We start from the raw sequence: 21,369 nt of genomic DNA on the forward strand, positions 1-21,369 counted from the left end.
GGGCTTGTAGGCCCTGGATTGGGCTGAATGTCACCAGCACTTAAAAGTCTATATTGAAAAGTGGAACTGGAATTGCTGTAATAGGGATTCTTGCTCCCAGAAAATGACCAAATTCAAGAATTGTTTGACCGGCGGAGTGGTGGAAATTATGGTTTCAGCACCCGTTGTAATACCCAGCCATAGCCAAACACCAAACATAGCTACAAGGCCAATTGATTTTATTGAATGGCCTGTCATGATGAGGACTCAGCACTTGATACAGCTGATTGAACACAAGGTCTTGTCATAGATAACCACAGTACTAAAAGTCAATATGGTGTGATGTGTACTCACTGTAGTGATGATGATAGCTGATGTTGAGAAAATTGTAAAATTTCCATCATCCACAGTCTCAAAAAATCACAAAACTTGACCAAAAGAGGCACTGGTGCAAGTAGAATTGACAGTAGTAAACTTATCTGGTAAAACAACACAAAACATCACCAAACTGGAACATAAATGGAGAGCAGGTCAGGAGCAGCACAGCGCTCACCTACTTACTCAAAAGTAGCATTTTTGCGCGTCACACATTTTCCCTGTCCTTGCCCTAACAGCTTCCCAGTTTACACTTGGGTAGACTGGGACAAGTGAGGTTTTATTCTAAAAATGATATAATTATAATGATATAATTACCGTATAAAGATTTAATTTAAAATAAACTTGTAAACTTGTCGTGTAACATGTTGGCTTTGAAGGGGTTTGAATTTACAATGCTCTAAAAATGAGGCACCTGCAACACCTCTTCAATTTAATATAAAAGCCAAGCAACTTTTATAAATCGAACAGACATACACACCAAAAGAATTCAATTTATGATCTGTTTGGAGCAAAATAAAATTGTCGTTAACGTCACTCACCATGATAAATAATTGGAAATATCAAAATACATAGCTAACTTAGCTAAGGCGACTTGACAAAAAAACCTGTTCTACTAGCCAGACCGTCAGGCCGAGCCAGTCAACATTCATGCAGACAAAAAAAATTGTGATAAAAGCATGTAAAATCAGCCGTTTTTGGAGCCAAACTTGCTTAATTTTGGCTGAACATTTTTAGAAAATATGTTTGCCAAAAATCTTTTTATAGATTTTTCAGATTTTGAGAATTTCTGTAGAACAGTTTTGTTTTTTCTTCGCCTATAGCCAGTTTAATTGCTGCTCTTCCAATGAAAAACACAGTATACAAATATTGACTGCTATATGAGGGGCATGGCTAAAATTATAGGCCCAAGGTGATCTCAAAACCATGCTATGACCCGAGGCGCATGTTTTGAGATCACCGCGGGCCTATAATCTTAACCATGTCCCGAATATAGCAGTCAATATTTGTTTTATATACCGAATGGATACGTAGATGCTGCGATTGCGCAGTTTGATCGGGACGCACGTGACCGGTCCATAGTCTAAACACGAAATAAAACAAAATTGACCGGGGGCCGACTTTACGGCTGATTCGTGGTGTCCAGGCACATATGAGGTATATAATACCTGCTATGTAATTTTATACTTGCAGGATTGAGCAGTTATATCTTTATTTCATTTCTGTATACCTACAGCAAGATGAAAGTCAGCAGCAGCAACCTCCAGCCAAACTTCGTCTTGTCCAAGCTGCCAAGCCTTCACCTAGCCTACAGCTTGACCTGCGAGGAACTACTACCAGTCATGAAGCACTTAGCAAACTTGTGGAGTTTGGTAATAAACTACCAATCACAGCAGATCATACAGGTATGCTTGTTAATGCAAATAGTTAGTGTGCATTAAAATTGTTAGGGCAGTTAATTCGTAATATTTTTATGAACATGAATATTTTTTCTTCCTAAAGGCCCTAAAGGAAATTAGGACAAAAATATTTACAATGCCTTTAAGGGGGTACTACACCCCTCGATAAATTTGTGTCTATTTTTGCATTTTTCTCAAAAACTAATAACACACTGGTAACAAAAGTTATGTATATTATAGGGGCAAGGAATCCAATTACTACACTGGAATTTCAGTGACCCTAGACAAGCGGTTCGTTATTTATGATAAGAAATAAGGTACCGCTCGGATGTACCTCATTTCCTATCATATATGCTGAACCGCTTGTCTTGAGTTACTGAAATTTCAGTGTAGTAATTGGATTCCTTGCCCCAATAATATACATAACTTTTGTTACCAGTGTGTTATTATTTTTGAGAAAAATGCAAAAATAGTCTAAATTTACCACAGGTGTAGTACCCCCTGAAGGAAATGTACAAATTCACAAAAATTTCTTGTCACAGAAACATCCATGGGTTCTGACTTCTCTCTAAAATGCGAAATTTTAATGCAGCAAAAATATCTTGCTTTACAGTTAATTATGGTAAAGTAGACTTGATTTAATCAACATCACACACTGCTTATTATTCCCATTTGAACAAAAGATTTAATGCATGACAACATAAATAGGAACCCTGTGGTATTTCCAAGACCCATCTGTGAAATAGAAGTTGCTGCAGATGAAAAATTCGCACTTACAATATCAGTCTGAACCAGATCCAAGGGATATAATTGGATCGGTTGAGCCCATATTTATTGGTCAAGCTATGAGTTTTAAAATATTGGACGAGACCAGGGATATAGCCACGCCGGTCAATTTTTTCCCCACAAATGATTTATTCATCATAAAGAGAGTAAAAAAACAAAAAAACCTATTCCCTGATCCCTCATGTTCGCTAAAAAGATTGTGCCCCGAGCCAGCACTCTAATTTGATAGTAAATTTAGCCGGCACTCAACTTGGTCTAGCTACAACCCTGGACGAGGAGACATAGTCAAGTCCAATATTTTAAAACTCATAGCGAGACCAATAAATATTGGGCATAAAGCATCCAATTTTATCATTATTATGTTTTGGATCCAATATTTTTGGATCAAAACCTAACAATGATTTAAGTTGGTCCCCAAGGTACAGAAGTATTTGAGTTTTGCTTCATCCACTATTACATTTTGACCACTGATTTCAGATGGAGTAGTTCGTTCCTTATTGGAGTATTACTGTTCTGCCACATGGCCAGCAGTAAGAGCTAAGATTGTGATGTTGTTGGGAGACTTGGCCAGGACTCCAGGCTACAAAGCTGCTTCCCTTGCTGAGGATCTATTGGCATTGGTTGCCAAGGAAGGTGAGTGAGGAACTCAATTTTTTTTTAAATTGTTTTTGGTGCCAAATTTTATTAACCCATGTCTCTCAAAAGCTTTGACAGAAGTATTTCATTAGCCAAATACTGCTATTTAAACTCAATAAACTGAGACAAGTATAGAAAGATTCAAGCCAGGTATACCAACTTGATGTGGGGAACAAGACAAAGACAAGATAAAAACTAATGCAGTATGTAAATTAAAGCATGGAGGTGTATACTAACAATGCAGTAGTAAAAATCTAAAACCACAGGGAAAGACAAAAGCAAACAAAAATACAACACATTTCAAGCATATAAACTGACTTTTCTCAGGGACAAGCAACAAAAATATTTTACAGCAAGAGATTGAAACTAGCTATGTAATCATCAATCAAATTACAGTAAATAGTACTTAGATAGCAAGGAAAATACCAAAATCACAGAGCCAAAAAGAAGTGTCTCTACAGAAATGGGGCTATCTTGCTACAGAAAAGTGTGCATATACCAACATGTATGTCAGTACAAGGATTTGACCCATGATTTATGTAATGAACAACCAAAAAGTTGAATATAGTGTTGAAATGTGTTACTATTATGGTTAGAATGTCTGCTATTTTATATTTCAGAATCACACAAGGTGAAAGCTCAACTCTTCTCAACTCTATCTACTGTTGGTAAATCTTTGCCACTTTCAGCAGACCTCCACCGACAAATGGTAGACAGTGCACACAAGGTATGTAGTCATAGTTCACGACCTGTAGGGCATAGGTCATCATCCCAGCAAACATGCACCTTATATGGTGCAGTAAAATTTTAAATTACTATTCAAATAAATACTACATTTGGATATTTGGATATTGAAAACTGACCCTCCTAATTTTGTTGAGTGTGCATGTTTTTTTTATCTATGCCATACTAAGGCTTTGCTACATAATGTATGACGAAACGCAAATTTAGAATCAAAATTATTTGATATCAGAAGGACATTCCTCGTATTCAGAATGCAATTTGGTATGTCTGATGTGCTCTCAGATCCCACGAAAAATACTGTGCAAACTTGTCTATCCGATCCTTTTATCAGAAGACATAAAAACCAATGAAAAAGTATTACATTTAAAAGAAATATTGAAATGGTAGGAATTTCCCAACAAAATTCTTATCATGAAACCAAACATTTGACTACTGTGTCTGTATACTTTATCACAGTAGGAAATTACTGAAGCACTCACTAAATTAGTTATTTTTATTAATTTATGAATCTTATTTTACAGAGCCTGAATGATACCAGCCATGTGGTTAGGTCAGAGTGTTTATCTCTGATTGGAGCCCTAGGCATTGTAGAGAGGCAATCTAAGAAAGATGATAAGAAAATGGTGAATTTACAAAGACTTCTAGGAGAATATACCAATGATATAGACCCAAGGGTTAGGAGTAGTGCTTTCAAGGCTATGGTAGGTCATATCACCTGTATGACACAGTGTTTTTCTTCTGTTACCAAGAAAATCATTAGAAATTATTTTACTTTATTGAAACTTTTTTTAATGAAACATTACCTACTTGGTCATCAAACCCTACATGTTTCTCTGTTATCTGTTGTTCCCCTTTGCATAATGTCTCTGTTTTACTCATTGTTGTTATTAGGTTTGGTTTGGGTTTTTTAGGGGCAGGGGCAGGATTTATAAATCTTTATCTACTTAGGGCTCATATTGAAATACCCTACCACGCTTTCACACAGAAAGAAGGCAGGATTCCCCTCGCTAAGCGTGCGCCTCAGGAAAGCTCGGTCATAAAACGGATTATAAAGATGGATTATATGCATCAGTGATACAACCTTTTGAAGGTTGGTCCATGACGAATGGGAAGAAAACAAACTGACTATGGCTCGTCGCACAACCCAGGAAAGCGCGCTCCTAATGTAAGTGGCTAATTGCAGTGTTATAAATCACACAGGATTTTAACAAAAGAAGGCTAGCATAGGAAAGCTGCAGGATGGCGCACACCTTCCTGTGTAAGGGAATTTCAATATGAGCCCTTACTTGGCCATCAAACATTACCTACTTCTGTGCCTACATTTTGTTATTCCTTGTTCCCCTCTGCATACTGTCTGTATGTGTTTTACTTGTTTTTCTACATCAAACTTCTTCTTAACATCGAGCTGGTATACCTTTTACCTTTTATTGGATGTACCAATGATGTACACCAGACAATATAAACTCCATCATGTTACTCATAGAGGGGAAAGTAGTGTGCTCCAAGTATATAAGACAAATAGGCTGTCACATCTGCAAGAAGTGATCATCATCATGAGATCACATTTAGCATGGAAAGTTCAGTGAACCATTTAGTATATATGTTGTATTGTTTTTATCGATTACAGATTTGCTTGCATCAGAGAGGACAAAAGTTAGATTTTTCTCTTTACGACCAAGTATGCAGCGCCCTCACTGATGACTATGAGGGAGTGCGTCTGGCAGCATTGAAGCTGGTATGGGTGCTAAGTCAGGTGTATCCAGAAGAGTTGGTTCCAGTTCCTGGTTCTGTAGATGAAACACTGAGGCTCATAGATGACGGCTTTGCAAAGATATGCCAAATGGTATGTGACAGTCAGCAATTACCTTGTTACCATTTCATTTTGTTTCATTTTATTTGCCAGATAAAAACATTCAACATAAAAGAAAAGCATGTGGACACCAGAATATTAAAAACATTTCATGTAAAAGGCTTGCCCAGCACTATAACATGAATTATTACAGTCCAAGACACCAGTCCAAGATGAGGAGTTCAAAAACTCCCTTTTTGTGCAAAAAAACACAAGAGACAAGACTTAGAGAGCCTCTAGCAGGGATAGCCAACGAGTAACAAAAGTCACTTTCAAAGTGGCTGCATCTAGAAGCTCTCCAAAAACAACACAGAAAAGCAGAGATCACACCAAAAGAGACAAGGAGTCTATTCCATAAACTAGGGTCTAGTTACATAAATAAAAGACAATGCATGTAAAATAGCATAATTGGTACGCAAAAATAACATGGCATGATGATGATTGAGTAATTGTTTTTGTTTCCATCCAGGTAACAGATTTGTCTATGACAGTAAGAACTGAAGCAGCAGGTCTGCTGGGTTCATTGCATCTTGTAAGCCCTAAATTCTTGGAACAGACTCTGGACAAGAAACTCATGTCAGGACTGAGAGTGAGTATATTGAACTGAAATGTTTCTGGCATTTGTGCACTTGTTGATATACATTTCAACAACTCTTCCTATACCTGTGTACAGAAGCCAAGCGTTGTAAATCAGTGATGAATCCACGGTCCAGTAGCGTATACCCTGTTGGTAGGAATATGTGATTGATATTTGATTCAACCAATTTACAAGTTGATTTTCTGATGAGAAAAAATAGGGAAAAACAATATAGAGGGCAAATAAATGAAAATGAAAAAAAAGAAGATGAAATATAACACAAATATATACAGTGGTGCAATGCTGTTGATGTCCTTTTTATCTCTTGTCTCTCTCATTTTTTGTGGCAAAAGTTGGAAATTGTCATCAAAGTGTTTTGAAGAGGACAAACTTCTGCCACAGAAATAGAGACTATAACAGGTACAGGGGTTTCAAACTCTCCCAAATCTATGATTTTTGGTGAGAAACACTGTCTAAGGGTTAACAGGACATTGTCTACAGCTGGAGAAAATAGAGGATCATCATCAGTCAATCAACAGCATTACACTGCTGATAACAGAATGGTTACTCTGAAATTATATGGATCAAAAATGTGAGCAGTTTTAAATTCTTTTTTAACTACCAACACATATAAATCACTACATTCACAAAAATATTTGTTGTTTGATTTGCTAGAGAAAGACGACAGCACATGAGAGACAGAAAGAGAGTTATGAAGCAGGAGAGTGGTCATCAGGACAGAAGTGGGCTGATGATGCACCTAAAGAACAGGTTGACCCTGATAAGGTCAGTCTCATCAACACCGGAGCTTGTGGAGCTTTTGTACATGGTTTAGAAGATGAATTTTTAGGTAGGTGTATGAATCTGACAACTCTTTGATTTGATTTGATTTGATTTGATTTGTTCAGGTTTTACAACCTTGGGAGAACCTAAAAGAAAGCCTCTTGTAAGAAGCTTATTTCCATTGGGTCCATTTAAACACTGGGATGGGTTGGGATCTGTCTGTCAGGGTTTAACATCCTACTCTTTTTGAAACTGACTGCGAGATACATGTACAGGTATGTCTCTCTATACACAGGTGTGATGGCTTAACATCCCCTCCAAAGCATGGAGTTCTTTCATTTACCAAATTCTAAATGAACTATGGGGAGAGCGGAAGTCTAACTTTAGTCTACAGATGTTGCCAATTAATTTCAAACTTGTTTCCCCAAGTTAATATCCCAGTAAATCTCTGCCACCATGAATTGAACCCAGGATCTTATGCACCAAGTTTGATATAAAATTGGATGGTTTGAACCCAATGGACAAATTTATTGGTCGAGCTATGAGTTTTAAAATATTGGACGAGACGTAGAATTGCCCTATACATCTTCATTAACATTAACACCATAATTAGCATGATTCAAGGTTTCTTTCACGTAATACTTTGTCTCAATTATTCAAGTGAGCTAGCTATTTCCAGTCATGACGTTGAGAATAAATAAATGCACTGTTTTTGTTTTTTCATTATCATCATTTCAGAGGTACGTCTAGCAGCAGTAGATTCCTTGTGCGAGTTGGCTAGTCACTCGCCAAGTTTTGCCAATACCTCACTGGATTTCCTTGTAGATATGTTCAACGATGAGATAGAGAGCGTTCGCCTCAATGCCATCCACAGTTTACGCAAGATAAGCAGCGTTATCATACTGAGAGAGGATCAGCTGGAAATCATATTGAATGTTTTAGATGTAAGTGTGTCAAGTACTGGAATTGGGCTATTACATTTAAAATTCATATTCCCCTGTGGAAGATTTAGCTAAAGTCTTCCACAGAGGGAATATAAGTTTTGAATAGAATAGACAATTGGGTTACTTCCACTTGAAATACTCACTCCAGTTGTGGAAGATATAGGTAAAACCATAATACAGGGGGAGTATGGGTTTCAAAGTGATTAATTCTGACCAATTATATTTGAAAAACTTACTCTCCCTGTGGAAAGTATTTCCAAAACCTTCCACAGGGGTAGTGTGGATTTAAACTGGCTGATGGGAATGAGAGGGGTAAAAGTAATATTTGGATTTTGTTTGTAATAAGTAATTAAGTATTTCATGTAATGATAATAATACAATAATAATACATGCAATTTATTAAGTACCTTATATTGCATGCAACCACAAGATGAACAAAATACAACTCTAAAATTACAATAATTTATTTAGGTACGATAAATTTAACACTATTGAGCAAAATGTACAAAGGTAAAATAACAAGGTAAAATAACACAACAGTTCAAACTCATACTGTGCAGGTTGCCAGGAGTAATCTTGAAAAATGATTAAAAACCAGAGCAAAGAACAAACAGGCAGCATGAAATTGCACATGACAATTCTCTACGCAGTGCAGTATTGTTCTTAGAGTTTAGCTCTTAAAATTTACTAGTTTTGAAATTCAGATTTATCTGACCCTTCAAATATATTATACTGTTTTTCACCTTTGTTTAACAATATCAATTGTGCATTTATGTTTTTCAGGATTTTGCTAAGGAAATTCGTGAAGGTGTTCATGATCTACTGTGCACAGTGAAACTGGCTACAAAATCATGTTTGAACAGCGCCCTCCAGTATCTGATTAGAAATTTGAATAAGTACCCACAGGATAGGGTCTCCATATGGAAGTAGGTTTACAAGCTACTTTATGCTTGAATACTTGTGTCCATGGGGGCTTTCGAGGAAGAAAACTCAAATTTGAGTACAGTTTTATCAGTTTTATTTTGATACATCACAGATTTTATGTTCTTTATTTTTTTCATGAATCATGATGTCTTGTAAAGTTCTTCCTTTTGATGTGACTGGCCAGATATTTATTTCTGATAGAAACATGCTTATGTAAAGAAAGGCACAGACATTGTACGGTCAGTCAAACTCATTTCCCATATTTATTACATTTCAACCAGATATGGTGCTTAGCAAAATTGAAAAAGGAAAGAAAAGTAATAAAATTAAATGCAAATGAATGGTTTACTTCGCTGATCTTGATTTTTGATCATTGATTTTAATTATTTCTGAATTCAAAGAAGGTAAAAAGGGAGAATGTAGGTGAGAGAAATGTGATACAGCTCAGAAAATGTACAAAAATATTTCAGAAGAATTGAATTCATGATGAGAGTTCCACTTTGCCTGATTGCCTGTGAAGGCTTTCTTTATTGCCCAAATTCACTGTAAGTTTTGCATCTTCTGGTTAAATATGTTGCATCATAGAATGTGACCTGTGATTAGAACTTCATTACCCCTACATCAGAGAGTCCAAAGAATTAAGGAATATAATATGGGTTTATAATATTTTTTTTGATCTGTTTGTTATTTTGTTAGGTGTGTAAAACATTTAGGCTTGGCTCATCCTGACTTGACGTTGACATTGGTACCAGAGTTTCTTGGAACACACCCATACTTTGATACGCCTGAACCAGATATGGATGATCCTGCATGTATCCTTTGTGTAGCATAGAGTCAGCAATGATGACAGGTTGCATAATTCAGAAATGAACATCTTGGACACAGGTGTTAAAAGTTTTCAATAACTCTTAACATGTTAGTTTGTTAGGCAGATTTATGTAAATTAGACACAAAAGTCCTGAGCCATGTCATATCAGCCTGATATTGTGTTTCCATTTTAACCCCATGAGAACTACCTGCCGATTGGCCAAAATGAAGTTTTCATTATCAATTGGACCAATCAGCAAACATTGTTAGAATAATTTCACCACACAAAAAATTGGGGTGAATTATTTGCAAAGCTCCATTCTGATTGGTGATTAAAGTGGAGATATCATGTAATTGACCAATCAGTGGCAATGTTAGATCGGCAGGTAGTGCTCAGGGGTTAAATTATATTAACTTGAATAAACCATTCAATATCCAGGATGCTTTTGTAAAGTTCTTTAACTATGTTTATTCAGTACATTTAATTTGTGCCACTGTGATCTGATGATTAATGGCACAAAAATGACACCAGGGTTTAAGGTTAGGGTTTAGGGTTAGGGTTATGCGATCATTCAAATTTGATGATGCACTTTAAGAATTCTCATCCCAGACAGCTTTTATGAAGGAGCCACAAGGCGGCTGCTCAAAATCTCAGGATATTTAATGCAAAGAGTTTCAGGCCTGGTTACAAAAAGTTCTGTGAACCAACCCCATTAATACACTTGTTTATGCTGTAATCATATGAATAGTAGAATTATATACAATGCTGTAGTTATGTAAATGTATAATTATACACATACATTTAAAATAGACTTGGTGGTTTATTAAAGCATTATTTACAACATTGTTTCATGCAGGCCAGCCAAAGCCGACCTACACACATATACATGCGCATAAGTTTCCTGCTGTAGTCATGTAAATAGTTTAAATATATGCATAAGTTTCTTGTTTATATTTGCACAATCTTTCTTTAACTCACCAAACTTGTTTAGATATAGCAGTAATGGTTCTCATCTTCAACTCTGCATCCAAGAGTCCAACTATGATGTCTCTATTTCCTGAGTATACAATGCGGCATTATTCATATCTTAGAGACAGCTTACCACATCTTGTTCCAGAGATAAAGGTAGGCATGATCACATTTTTAATATGTGAGGGCGGGCTTCATTAAGCTTACTTGTGATCCAAGATCCTGTCTTAACTGTGTAATCCAATAAGAAAATTAAGAAAATTTGGATTTTGACCCTCAAAACTCCAACCTGCATGATTTTTAGAAAATCTGCATTTGAATAATATTTAATACTATCAAATAATAAAAGCCACATTTCATGAAACATTAGCGCATTTTTGTAAAATGGCCCTTCATGCTCAAAAATTTAGCCATAAAATACATACACACATGTTAAAACATAGGAAGCCATTGATAATGCTGGGACACACAATTTGGCCTTTTTTGGGACATTCAGGCGAGCATACTTTTCCTCATAACATTGCCAATTCTAGGCCTACATACATGATTGACCCCTCATTTTTAAGTTAAATAATTTTCTTTTTAATGAAAGCAATAATTTTAGATGAATTTATTAAATTTCAAAATTTTATGAACATGCCTAATAAAGGTACTTACATTGTATACTTTGATCAGCTCATAATCGGCAAGCCTTATAACATCACGGATTAATATCAATACATTTTATTTTGTCAAATCAAATCTTCCAATGTATTTGGCGATCATAACCTCAATTTATACTTGAGCGATTGCGATGCACCACTTTTGGAAAGTGATGAGCAATCGCCAAATTTTGCGATGCATAAACGCTTGTCGCTTTTGCATTTATACTTATCACGGCGATAGCGATTGCAGACAACACAACTCGCAAAAGTGATGTCGTTTTTGCCTTGGCGATTTGTATTGATTGATCGGTTTGATGCATTGAAAACGAAAGTAAGCACTGGGCGATCGAGTAGGCCTATAAATTCACCGCCAAATTTTGCGATGCATCGCTTGTCGCTTTTGCATTTATACTTATCACGGCGATAGCGATTGCAGACAACACAACTCGCAAAAGTGATGTCGTTTTTGCCTTGGCGATTTGTATTGATTGATTGGCTTGACGCTTTGAAAACAAAAGTAAACACTGGGCGATCGAGTATACATTCAGCTTTATACCTAATGATAAGAGACAAATGTTGAAAATGAAACCATCAGCTGTGTATTTTGTTATATTCAACAGCAAATGAGTCTTTCTATAGGAGTAGGGATGGCATCAGAATCAGCAGGTACATCTCAGGAATCAGAAGGGTTCTTACAAGATACTATGGATAAGATTAAAGCTTTAGACAGAATGGATCGCAAGTCTGCCATCACACAAATGCAACTCACAATAAGGTTGGTTTGTAGCAAAGGGAGTATTATACTCCATAATGTAGAAGAAATTTGTACCAGAATTGAAACTTTTTATTGTGTGACACCACAGAATTAGAGAAGGAGAACCGGGACTCCCTATACCACCACGTACAATAGTGCCCTCAGCTAGGGGCAGAAAATTGGGGGTATTCGGGTCCTTGCCGACGGTGCTCAGAGACGAACGAAAACAATTCTGCGTCTCATCTGAAGCGTCTTGGTACTCGCATGCAGGTGCATCAAGTGCGTCTCTCAAATGTGCCCTTCATCCATGTCGCGCTTGCATGACAACGAATGCTTCGAGTGCATTCCGAGGGAAACCGAATACCCCCAGACTCAGTACACCGGTCGATCTTACCGTTTCCGATGTTGATTAAGATACTTCTTGCATCGATCCGAGATGCGGAAAAACCAATAGTCATTTTGTCCCACATAAATGAATAAATAACAAAAACCCCGATCCCCGAGTGGACTCACCCATTCGGTGACGTCACACTACGATAATCACCCTTATCCTCCTTGGTTTCTAGATGAGATAGGCGTGTGGATTTTTTCTTTACCAACGCTTAGTATCATTACGAACCAAAGGACGAGATATACAGTTTGTTTGTTACACCTGAGGTAAAAACCAACCAGTATAGTACGCTAGGGAGATAGTTTTGACGACATTTTTCGACTAGAAAAGTGACAAAAACGATCCAAAAACTTAGCTTGTATGAGTGTTTCCGTTCAGTATCACGGGACACACGTTTTCAAAATGGCCGCCCTTAGGGCGCCATTTTATTTTTTGTTCTCACGTAAAACAACTATAGCAGACTAGTAAGTTACAATAGATGTTTGTACAGTACTGTGTATACATGTATGGTGAGTGATTATCGCTATGTTTATGGTGTGCTCTATCGTTATATCTTTCGATGCACGCGTCTGATGACGAGTTACTGCTAAGAGTTCGGTGGGTTTCGAAGGACCAGCCTGACAAATCTATACCAAAAGGTTTTCAGTTTTTCATCCCTTTGTACATATATTTTTATATCATACCACTACATCAGCGACAGCCACTGTGCGTGTGGGTCTGTTTATTGGGCTTGAGCTTGTGTTCGGGGGTAGTGCTGCACGCTCCCGATTACTACAATGTCCAGGCCTTGTCAATCATGCCCTTCCCTTGTGGCAGAGTGGGACCGCATCCACTCTGCTACACCCACAGGGATTGCTCTAAATCAAATAAGTGTGCTTCCTTTTGCATAGGCTTATCGGACATCCACTTGAGGATTTAGAAAGTAGCGCTCGTTTGGGTCTTGACACAGACAGAAGGCGAAGACTAAGAAACAGAAGCCTACAGGTAAGATTGATATGGTAGGTACTAGCGCGGCCGGCAAGGGCCACGCTAAGGTAACCTCTGGGGCTCCGGTCCCGGGAAAGCAGGCGGACCCTCCGGGGACTGCTAGCGAGCCCGAAGGCCTAGCAGCCAGCGAAAGCACTGACTTAACGTCTAAGCTAGTAGCAGGCAGCAGGGCGGTACTTGCCCTAACAAGCGAGTACCAGTCTACCAGTGAGATCTCTAGCGAGCTTCTTGCAGGTGGACACCCGTCTATTGCTGGCGAACAGCGGGTCTAGCACCCGCGAAGTAGCGGCGACGGACAGTATGCCAAGGGTACCCGGGCTTGCCTGGGTTGAATCCTAGCATACAGCGTGCAAAGCGGACCTCCGGGCTTGCCTCGGCGGTCTGTAACGCAGCGTGCCAGTGGAACCCGGGCTTGCCTGGGTTGATCCACGGCACGCAGCACGCTTCGTTCCCGCAAGGGTCGAATGAAACGTGCATGGGTTTAGCAGAGACGATACCGGGGCTAACGCTTGGTGTAGTCTTAGCAGAACCAACTGGGGTTGTCACACGGCAGCGTTCCATGGCGGGACCGCCGAGTGATGCCCGGGGCCTTGGAATGGCTGCCGGCTGTCCTCCGGGACTGGCTCGCGGCTATACCGGGGCTGGGCTCGCAGTCTCTCACGGGACAGCGACCCACGTGCAAGCGGTGGCAGCTACCGAGGACGAGCTACGGCTCGACTTCAGTGGTAGCCACTATGCACGCGCCCATAGCTGCCGTGAGTGGTCCGCCACACACAGCGACCTTGGGCGAGGCTCAAGAGGTTAGGGTAGGTAGTTTGAACAGCCTGGCTGATCAACAACCCACTTATGTCCTCGAGAGCCAGCAGGCGTGGGTGATCCATTACAGTCAATGGGTCAATTACCCTCTTATGATCGATCACTATCTATTCAGCGGAGCATGGCTCCATTGATTGATACTGCCTATTCAGGTAGCGAGGTGACTGATCGAGGGTATACACGCTCAGCTACCCGTGATACTAGGCAAGCTCCTTTTAGCCAAGGGACAGCCAGTATAGCGGGTACCCATACCTGCGGCTTGATCCTCTAGCGGGGGCGCTGTGAGGCATGGGTACAGTGGTGCGCGGCAGGAGCCCTACCGGGCACCTACGCTACAACCACGCAGGTACCGCAGTACTGCGTCCTGGTTACCACAGTCTCTGTGGCAACAGGGGAGGCGGTACTGGTACTGCCGTTCCATGGGGTTTCCTGGTGGCGGATCCTTTCAGGGTCAGCTACCGACAGGGTATGCCCCGTGGTATCCGCCGCAGGGTGGTTTCTTCCACGGTCTAGCACCGTGGCAAGTGCCGCCTAGCGTTGGGCAAGCAGTACCACCAGTTGTTACCCAACCTGGGCGGCGAGTGGCTAACCCTGATACAGCTCAGGGTAGGCCGCGCGCTGCTATGGCTAGGGCGACAGCAGCGAGGGCGGGCGGATCCTGGGCAGCTATAGCTAGCATCTCGGGGTCTAGCGGGAGTACTCCCTCTTCTGCTGGTGTTCAGTTGGCTAGCCACACGGTGGCGACACCTCCCTGTCCACCTTCAGATGCCCGTCGTCAGATCTCTTCCTCATCAGAGAGTGAGTCAGAGTCTGAAGGCGAGGGAAAGAGTCGGAAGATGAAACCAGTAGCGACTCACAGTCTGATGAGGCTGTGCAGCTAGCTTCAGGTATCCTTCCCCGCTTCCCGTGAGGAACTCGCTAGCAATGGTCTGCCTGCGGACACCGCTGAGGTGATGAGCCGTGTGGCCCAAGGTTTGGGCCTGGCTTTCTCTCAGGAGGAGTCCGTTCAGGAGGACCAGGGCATCTTTCAGTAGGATGCCCAGCTAAGCTGGCGTCCACACAAGGGTCGCCCGCACTTGCATTCACGGCGGACCTCAAGGGTAGGTTTCGTAGGGCTGTCAGGCTCGCTGGAGCTTGACGCCGGCGTGCTTGCACGCTTCCACTGCGTGTTTCGCAGGAGGACTACTGAAACCTACCTCAGGGTCCCTGACATGGATCCAGGCGTTGCCAGCGCCTGCCGCTGGCGGCCAAAGGCGCGCGGGTCGTTCTCCCCAGTGGGAGGAGGAGCTAAAGCTCATCGATAAGCGAGCACGCTCGCTTATCAGAGCCCCTAGCGGCGCTACCACGCTTGCCGAGCACCTCGGTAGGAAGGTAGCGAAGCGACCACGGGCAACGTCGGAACTCTTCCTTGAGGTTAATCTGTTAGCGGTGCTAACAGCTAACCTCAACGAGAGTTCTATGGGCCTAGCCCATAGGATGTCATCTCGCCGCCGGGAGAATGCCTGTCTGTCCCTCCAGTCAACTTACGGCTCCGACTTTGCTGAAGCAATGAAGAAGTCAGACTCGGTGGGACAGGGGCTACTCTTTGGACAGGCCTTTTGCGCTACGGTGGAGGACCGGGCAAAGAAGGCCACCAATGAGAGCACTCTGAAGAAGTCAGAGGCTGCCCTGACCAAGGGGAAGGGCAGTAAGGCGAAGAAGAAGCACAAGAAGAAGAAGTCTTCTAAGCGTTCTTCAGCGCCAGCTCCGGCTTCAGCAGGACGCGCACCACAGACTACACCCGAGCCGAGGCTACTCCAGCACCTCCCAAAAAATCTGGGAAGCGCAAGAGTAGTGCTGGATCGTATGGCAAGCCCCCTAAGAAGAGCCGTTCTTCTAAGGGTGGCAAACCAGATCGGTCCTGAGGGCACGGCGGTCGACAGTCCATGCCGGCAGGCCTTGGACTTCCACAGGGATTCCCCTGTGGGCGGCCGCTGTGCATTACGCCCAGAGATGGCATGCCATCTCACCGGGCGCCTGGGTATTGTCAGTGGTCAGTAGGGGTTACAGGCTGGAATTTACCAGCCACCCCTCGTGCGCCTGCACGATTCAGAGGTCCACGGTAGTGCCGCCAGACGGCCCCCAGCGTCGGGCACTACTGTCAGAGGTCACTCAGCTTCTCACGAAGCAAGCGATTGTCCCGGTCTACCCCCCTTTCACCAAGGGGTTTTGGAGCACGTTTTTTCTGGCTCCAAAGAAGACCGGCGACTGGAGGCCCATTCTGAACCTCAAGCCGTTGAGCTAGTTCATCAGGCCCAAGAGGTTCAGAATGGAGACTCTCGCTTCGGTGCTAGCCTGCCCCATCAAGGGTATGTGGGCGGCATCGCTAGATCTCTCGGACGCATATCTGCATGTTCCGATCGCACCTCAAGATCAGAGGTTTCTACGCTTCAAGGTACAGGGTCAAACTTACCAGTTTCGATGCCTGCCATTCGCTTGTCCACCTCCCCAGAGTGTTTACACTCCTGGTCAGAAGCGGTGGCAGCGTACCTGAAGCGCAGGGGAGTCAACATGTGTTGCTACCTGGACGATTGGTTCATTTGGGACGCACCCCACTGGAGACACAGTGTCTCGTGGAGTTAGTAGTCCGTGCGGTGCGGGACCTGGGATTTCTGATCAGCGTCAAGAAATCCAATTTGGTCCCCATGAACACCACTATTCTTAGGGGCCCAGATCAACCTCAAGGAGGGATCGCGGGCGCCCTCACCCGAGAGGGTGCGAACATGGCGAGGTGTGCCCGACTCTTGGCGAGTCAGAGGGGCACCCGCTGTGGCATGGATGAAGGTTTTGGGCCTTATGGCCAGTATGGTAGACCTCGTGCCGTACTGCCGCTTTCACATGAGGCCTATACAACTACACCTTCTAGCCTTTTACAGGCCCAGTCGTCACCCAATATCCCTCGCGGTTCGATGTCGGAGATGCAGCGCGAGAGGAACTCTGGTGGTGGACCCATCAGCCCAATTTGACTCAAGGTGTCAGGTTTCCTGCACCAGCGGTGCGTCACGTAGTGACGACCGCAGCGTCAAAGCTGGGCTGGGGGCCACATCCACGGGACTCAGTCTCGGGCCTATGGTCGGCCACGGAGGCGGAGTTCCATATCAACCTTCTCGAACTTTGGGCAGTGGAGAGAACTCTCCAGCATTTCGAGAAGGTGATCGTGGATCTCATATCGTTGTCCAAGCGGACAACACAACCGTGGTGGCCTACCTCAACAGACAAGGGGCACCAGGTCACCACGGTTGTGCCTGCACGCTTTTCACGCCTGATAGGGTGGTGCAAGGCCAGGCAGATTACGTTGAGAGCGATGCACATAGCGGGAGTCACCAACATCCTCGCGGACGATCTGTCACGAGGAAAGGTGTCGGGACCTACAGAATGGTCCCTTGCTCCGCAGGTCGCCCAGGCGATCTTCGAGGTGATGTACCACCCTCGATAGATTTGTTCGCATCTCATCGAAATCATCAGCTGCCGGTGTACTGCTCGAGGGTCGCGAGACCCACAGGCATTCGCCGTGGGCGCTCTGTCCGTGAGACTGGGGAGGAATGACTGCTTACGCTTTCCCCGATCTCACTGCTCGCAAGGGTGGTGACCAAGATCGGGAGGAGGATTACAGCGTCATTCTGATAGCACCGTTCTGGGCAAAACACCTGGGGTTTGGACCGAGGGTGCATCTACTAGCGGCACAGCCGCGAGTACTCCCCGAGTTACCAAATCTACTCCGGATGCCGGAGGAGAGGTACCAAGTCTACCACTAGAGCACCTGCAGTTAGCTGCATGGCCCTTATCAGGAAGCGTGCGGCGGAGGGAGGCTTTTCATCAGAAGCTGCTTCTCTCATCGCCAGGGGTAGGCGAGCGAGTCTACCCTCCGTGCACGTATAGTCAGCGTCTGGCTCCCTACTACGCATGGTGCGATGAGAGAAATACATCTCCCACTAGAGCCCCTGTGCCTCTAGTGGCAGATTTTCTGACAGAAAAGTTCAGGTCAGGACTTCAGCAGGCAGCGATAGCCAACTACAAGTCAGCCATTCTCTCGATTCATCGGGATTTGAAGGCGGATTCGACTATCAATTCAGATGGGTCCCTAAGTCTTCTTCTCGACGGTATGTTCAGCGAGCGCCCGCCGGAAAGGAAGGTGGTCCCTCCATGGGACCTCAACACAGTCTTGGAGTATATTAAGGGTCCCCTTTTGAGCCCCTGTCAAAAGCGACCCTTAACTACGTCACCCTTAAGGCGGCCTTTCTTCTGGCGTTGGCTTGCGGGACGGCGCTGCTCGGAGTTGCACGCAGTCTCGAAGTCAGCCTCCGTATGTTACTAACAACGGAGCGACGCTGTTTCTTCGCCGGATTTCCTTGCAAAAATGAGCGAAGTACATTCCGACACTCGCCCCTCTTCCTACCCAGTATTGGGCAGGGTTCGTCAATAGCCGAAGACAGGTTGTGGTGCCCGGTGAGGCGCTACAGCACTACCTTGGCGAACACAAACCTTAAGAGGGGCTCATGACCGCTTATTTATCACCCACGCAGAACCGCACGGTCCAGCCGCTAAACAGACTCTGGCACGGTGGCTGGTCCAGGTGTTGGTGGACTCGGGGGCGACAAAAGACGCTCGCCCCAAGGCCCACTCAACCAGATCTATCTCATCTTCGTGGGCCTACCATAGGGGGGTCCCCATTGAAGAGATTTGTCAGGCTGTGTCCTGGAAGAACCCGTCGTCCTTTTCCACGGTTTACTACAAAGACGTAAACCAACGACCAGGCGATAAGTTCACCAGGGCTGTTCTGCGGAGATAACATGGTGGTTGGGTATCAGGTGTTTTGCGGACAATCAGAATTCCAACATGGTAAGAACCAGTGTTTCTATTCTTAACCACTGCACTTTCAGTTCAGGGTTTTGTCTGTTCACGTAGTCTTTCTGTTTCCGGCCGTGGGGGGGAAATAGTTTGACCTCGCGATTACCATGCTACCCACTCTCCCGATCCTTATCAGATGCTGGCCAATCTTGTACCTCCATCCGTCGGTTACTTGCTAGATCGATCTTTCAGATGTTGATGCAAGAAGTATCTTAATCAACATCGGAAGCGGTAAGATCGACCGGTGTACTGAGGCTAGTGCCAAACAAAAATGTTTGGTAGACTCATAACCGGTGCGATCTTACCTTTCCGATGTTGATTATCGACCCGGCCGCCCCTACAAGTTTGGCCGAGTAGGGGCTGCCCAAGTCGGATAAGGGATGATTATCGTGTGTGGCGTCACCGAATGGGTGAGTCCACTCGGGGATCGGGGTTTTGTTATTTATTCATTTATGTGGGACAAAATGACTATTGTTTTTTCCGCATCTCGGGATCGATGCAAGAAGTATCTTAATCAACATCGGAAAGGTAAGATCGCACCGGTTATGAGTCTACCAAACATTTTTGTTTGGGACTAATTTTTGCTCCATTTGCCTGTATCAAGATGGCAGGCGAGTCCCGATTCTCTGTCTTTAATTCTGTGTGTGACACTCATCTTCTTTATATAGCACTTTATCATCTGTAGAAGAAATACAGTGGTGTTAATTGTCATAGATATGTCCTTGTCTTAGGTCATCAGTAAATGGTTAAGAAAAGCAGGATTTTTCCATTGCATCATTACTAGATTTCTTCTGAAGAAATGTGTGTTAAACATTAAAAATTAAAATCATGAAAGATTTCACATTATAGGTAGAAGCTTCTGACAAAATCTTTCTAAAAGGATGCTAATTTTCAGAATCTATTGAGGGATCGGATAGCAACATTTGCACAGTATTTTTTGTGGGACCTGAGAGCACATCAGACACACCAAATTGCATTCTGGATACAATCTGGTGTGCCTGATGCGCTCTCAGGTCCCACAAAAAATATTGTGCAAACTTTTGCTACTCGATTTCTTAAACATTTCTTGAAATGTTAGATTTTGTTCAGCATTCAAATTTGATCTACTGTTATTTCATGTGTGTGCTTATGGTCGCTATTAAATAATCGTTGTATGTGTTTGTTGCAGTGATCTAGATCGAGTTGGTCACTTGAAGCCAAGGCTCGCTGCATCAGCAGAGTTCTCATCACTATACATCCAGTGTCAACTTGTCTTTGCAAAGGTCAGTCTTTTTTTCCACATATTTATTTTATGTCTATTGTATTAGCCCAAAATAGCATGATATAATGAAAATTAACTTTTTACCCACAAGTGGGCATCTTTTAAGTACTGTGATTTATGGTCAGCAATTGGACCAATCAAACAACATGTCAAGGGTTGAAAGCCATAACTCAATTTTTGGTGATTTTGAGATTTTGGTACCAAAATAATCACCAACACCCACCGATTCTTAAAACCATAAAGCTTTAACCCAATCAACTTTATATTGCTGATACAGCACAATATGCTACTTAGCCACATCTCAATAGAGTAAACTGCAGTTTAGCCAGAAAACCTCAACTCAAGGCTTTCTGGCCCTAACTCAAATTGGTTCAACACTGAGATAAGGCTTTCCGGCCTGCACAATGTCCAGTACCTCTATCTATAGAGATGACACAGTTTAACCTTCATGCCACTTTTTAACAACATTATTACTCCAGACACACCATTAGCATAACCAAATGATGTATGACAGGAAAAGTGTCACAGACTGAAGGTTATAAACATATAATGTGGGGAAATACAATAAGTTACTCTGCAGAAATCTTCACAAGCAAAGCACTCCGGTACACATGCAGTGTGTAGCCCCAGCTCCTAGGGATGGCATCAATTTCACCAGTTGATTCGGGTGTCAAACATAAGTCTTTGCTATTTCTGGATGAGAAGAGTCAATTATGAGTTGAATAGTCAGTTTCTTGCTGAGCAATATTTCTCTCACTTTGCCATGCTTGGTTAGTTATCGTAGAGAAATTTGTCAAGCCTTTCGGCATATAATTTTCTCGGCTGTTCTAACTCTTCACAGCTCAGCTGGAAATG

The 21,369-nt window shown here is 42.9% G+C and overlaps 1 protein-coding gene across 1 annotated transcript in view; it reads left to right on the forward strand.

Moving 5' to 3' along the window:
• The window catches only part of LOC140155210 (integrator complex subunit 4-like), a 38,140-nt gene that overhangs the window by 9,324 nt on the left and 7,447 nt on the right, over positions 1 to 21,369 (forward strand). Inside the window, exons 2-14 of the mRNA XM_072177955.1 lie at positions 1,592 to 1,760; positions 3,018 to 3,173; positions 3,797 to 3,903; positions 4,442 to 4,621; positions 5,548 to 5,763; positions 6,239 to 6,358; positions 7,022 to 7,196; positions 7,868 to 8,073; positions 8,857 to 8,999; positions 9,694 to 9,809; positions 10,797 to 10,930; positions 12,039 to 12,193; positions 20,422 to 20,515. Coding sequence (XP_072034056.1) covers positions 1,592 to 1,760; positions 3,018 to 3,173; positions 3,797 to 3,903; positions 4,442 to 4,621; positions 5,548 to 5,763; positions 6,239 to 6,358; positions 7,022 to 7,196; positions 7,868 to 8,073; positions 8,857 to 8,999; positions 9,694 to 9,809; positions 10,797 to 10,930; positions 12,039 to 12,193; positions 20,422 to 20,515 — 1,971 coding nt within the window. The remainder of the gene's footprint in view (positions 1 to 1,591; positions 1,761 to 3,017; positions 3,174 to 3,796; positions 3,904 to 4,441; positions 4,622 to 5,547; positions 5,764 to 6,238; positions 6,359 to 7,021; positions 7,197 to 7,867; positions 8,074 to 8,856; positions 9,000 to 9,693; positions 9,810 to 10,796; positions 10,931 to 12,038; positions 12,194 to 20,421; positions 20,516 to 21,369) is intronic.

This window comes from Amphiura filiformis, chromosome 6, assembly GCF_039555335.1.
Source record: "Amphiura filiformis chromosome 6, Afil_fr2py, whole genome shotgun sequence".
NCBI lineage: Eukaryota > Metazoa > Echinodermata > Ophiuroidea > Amphilepidida > Amphiuridae > Amphiura > Amphiura filiformis.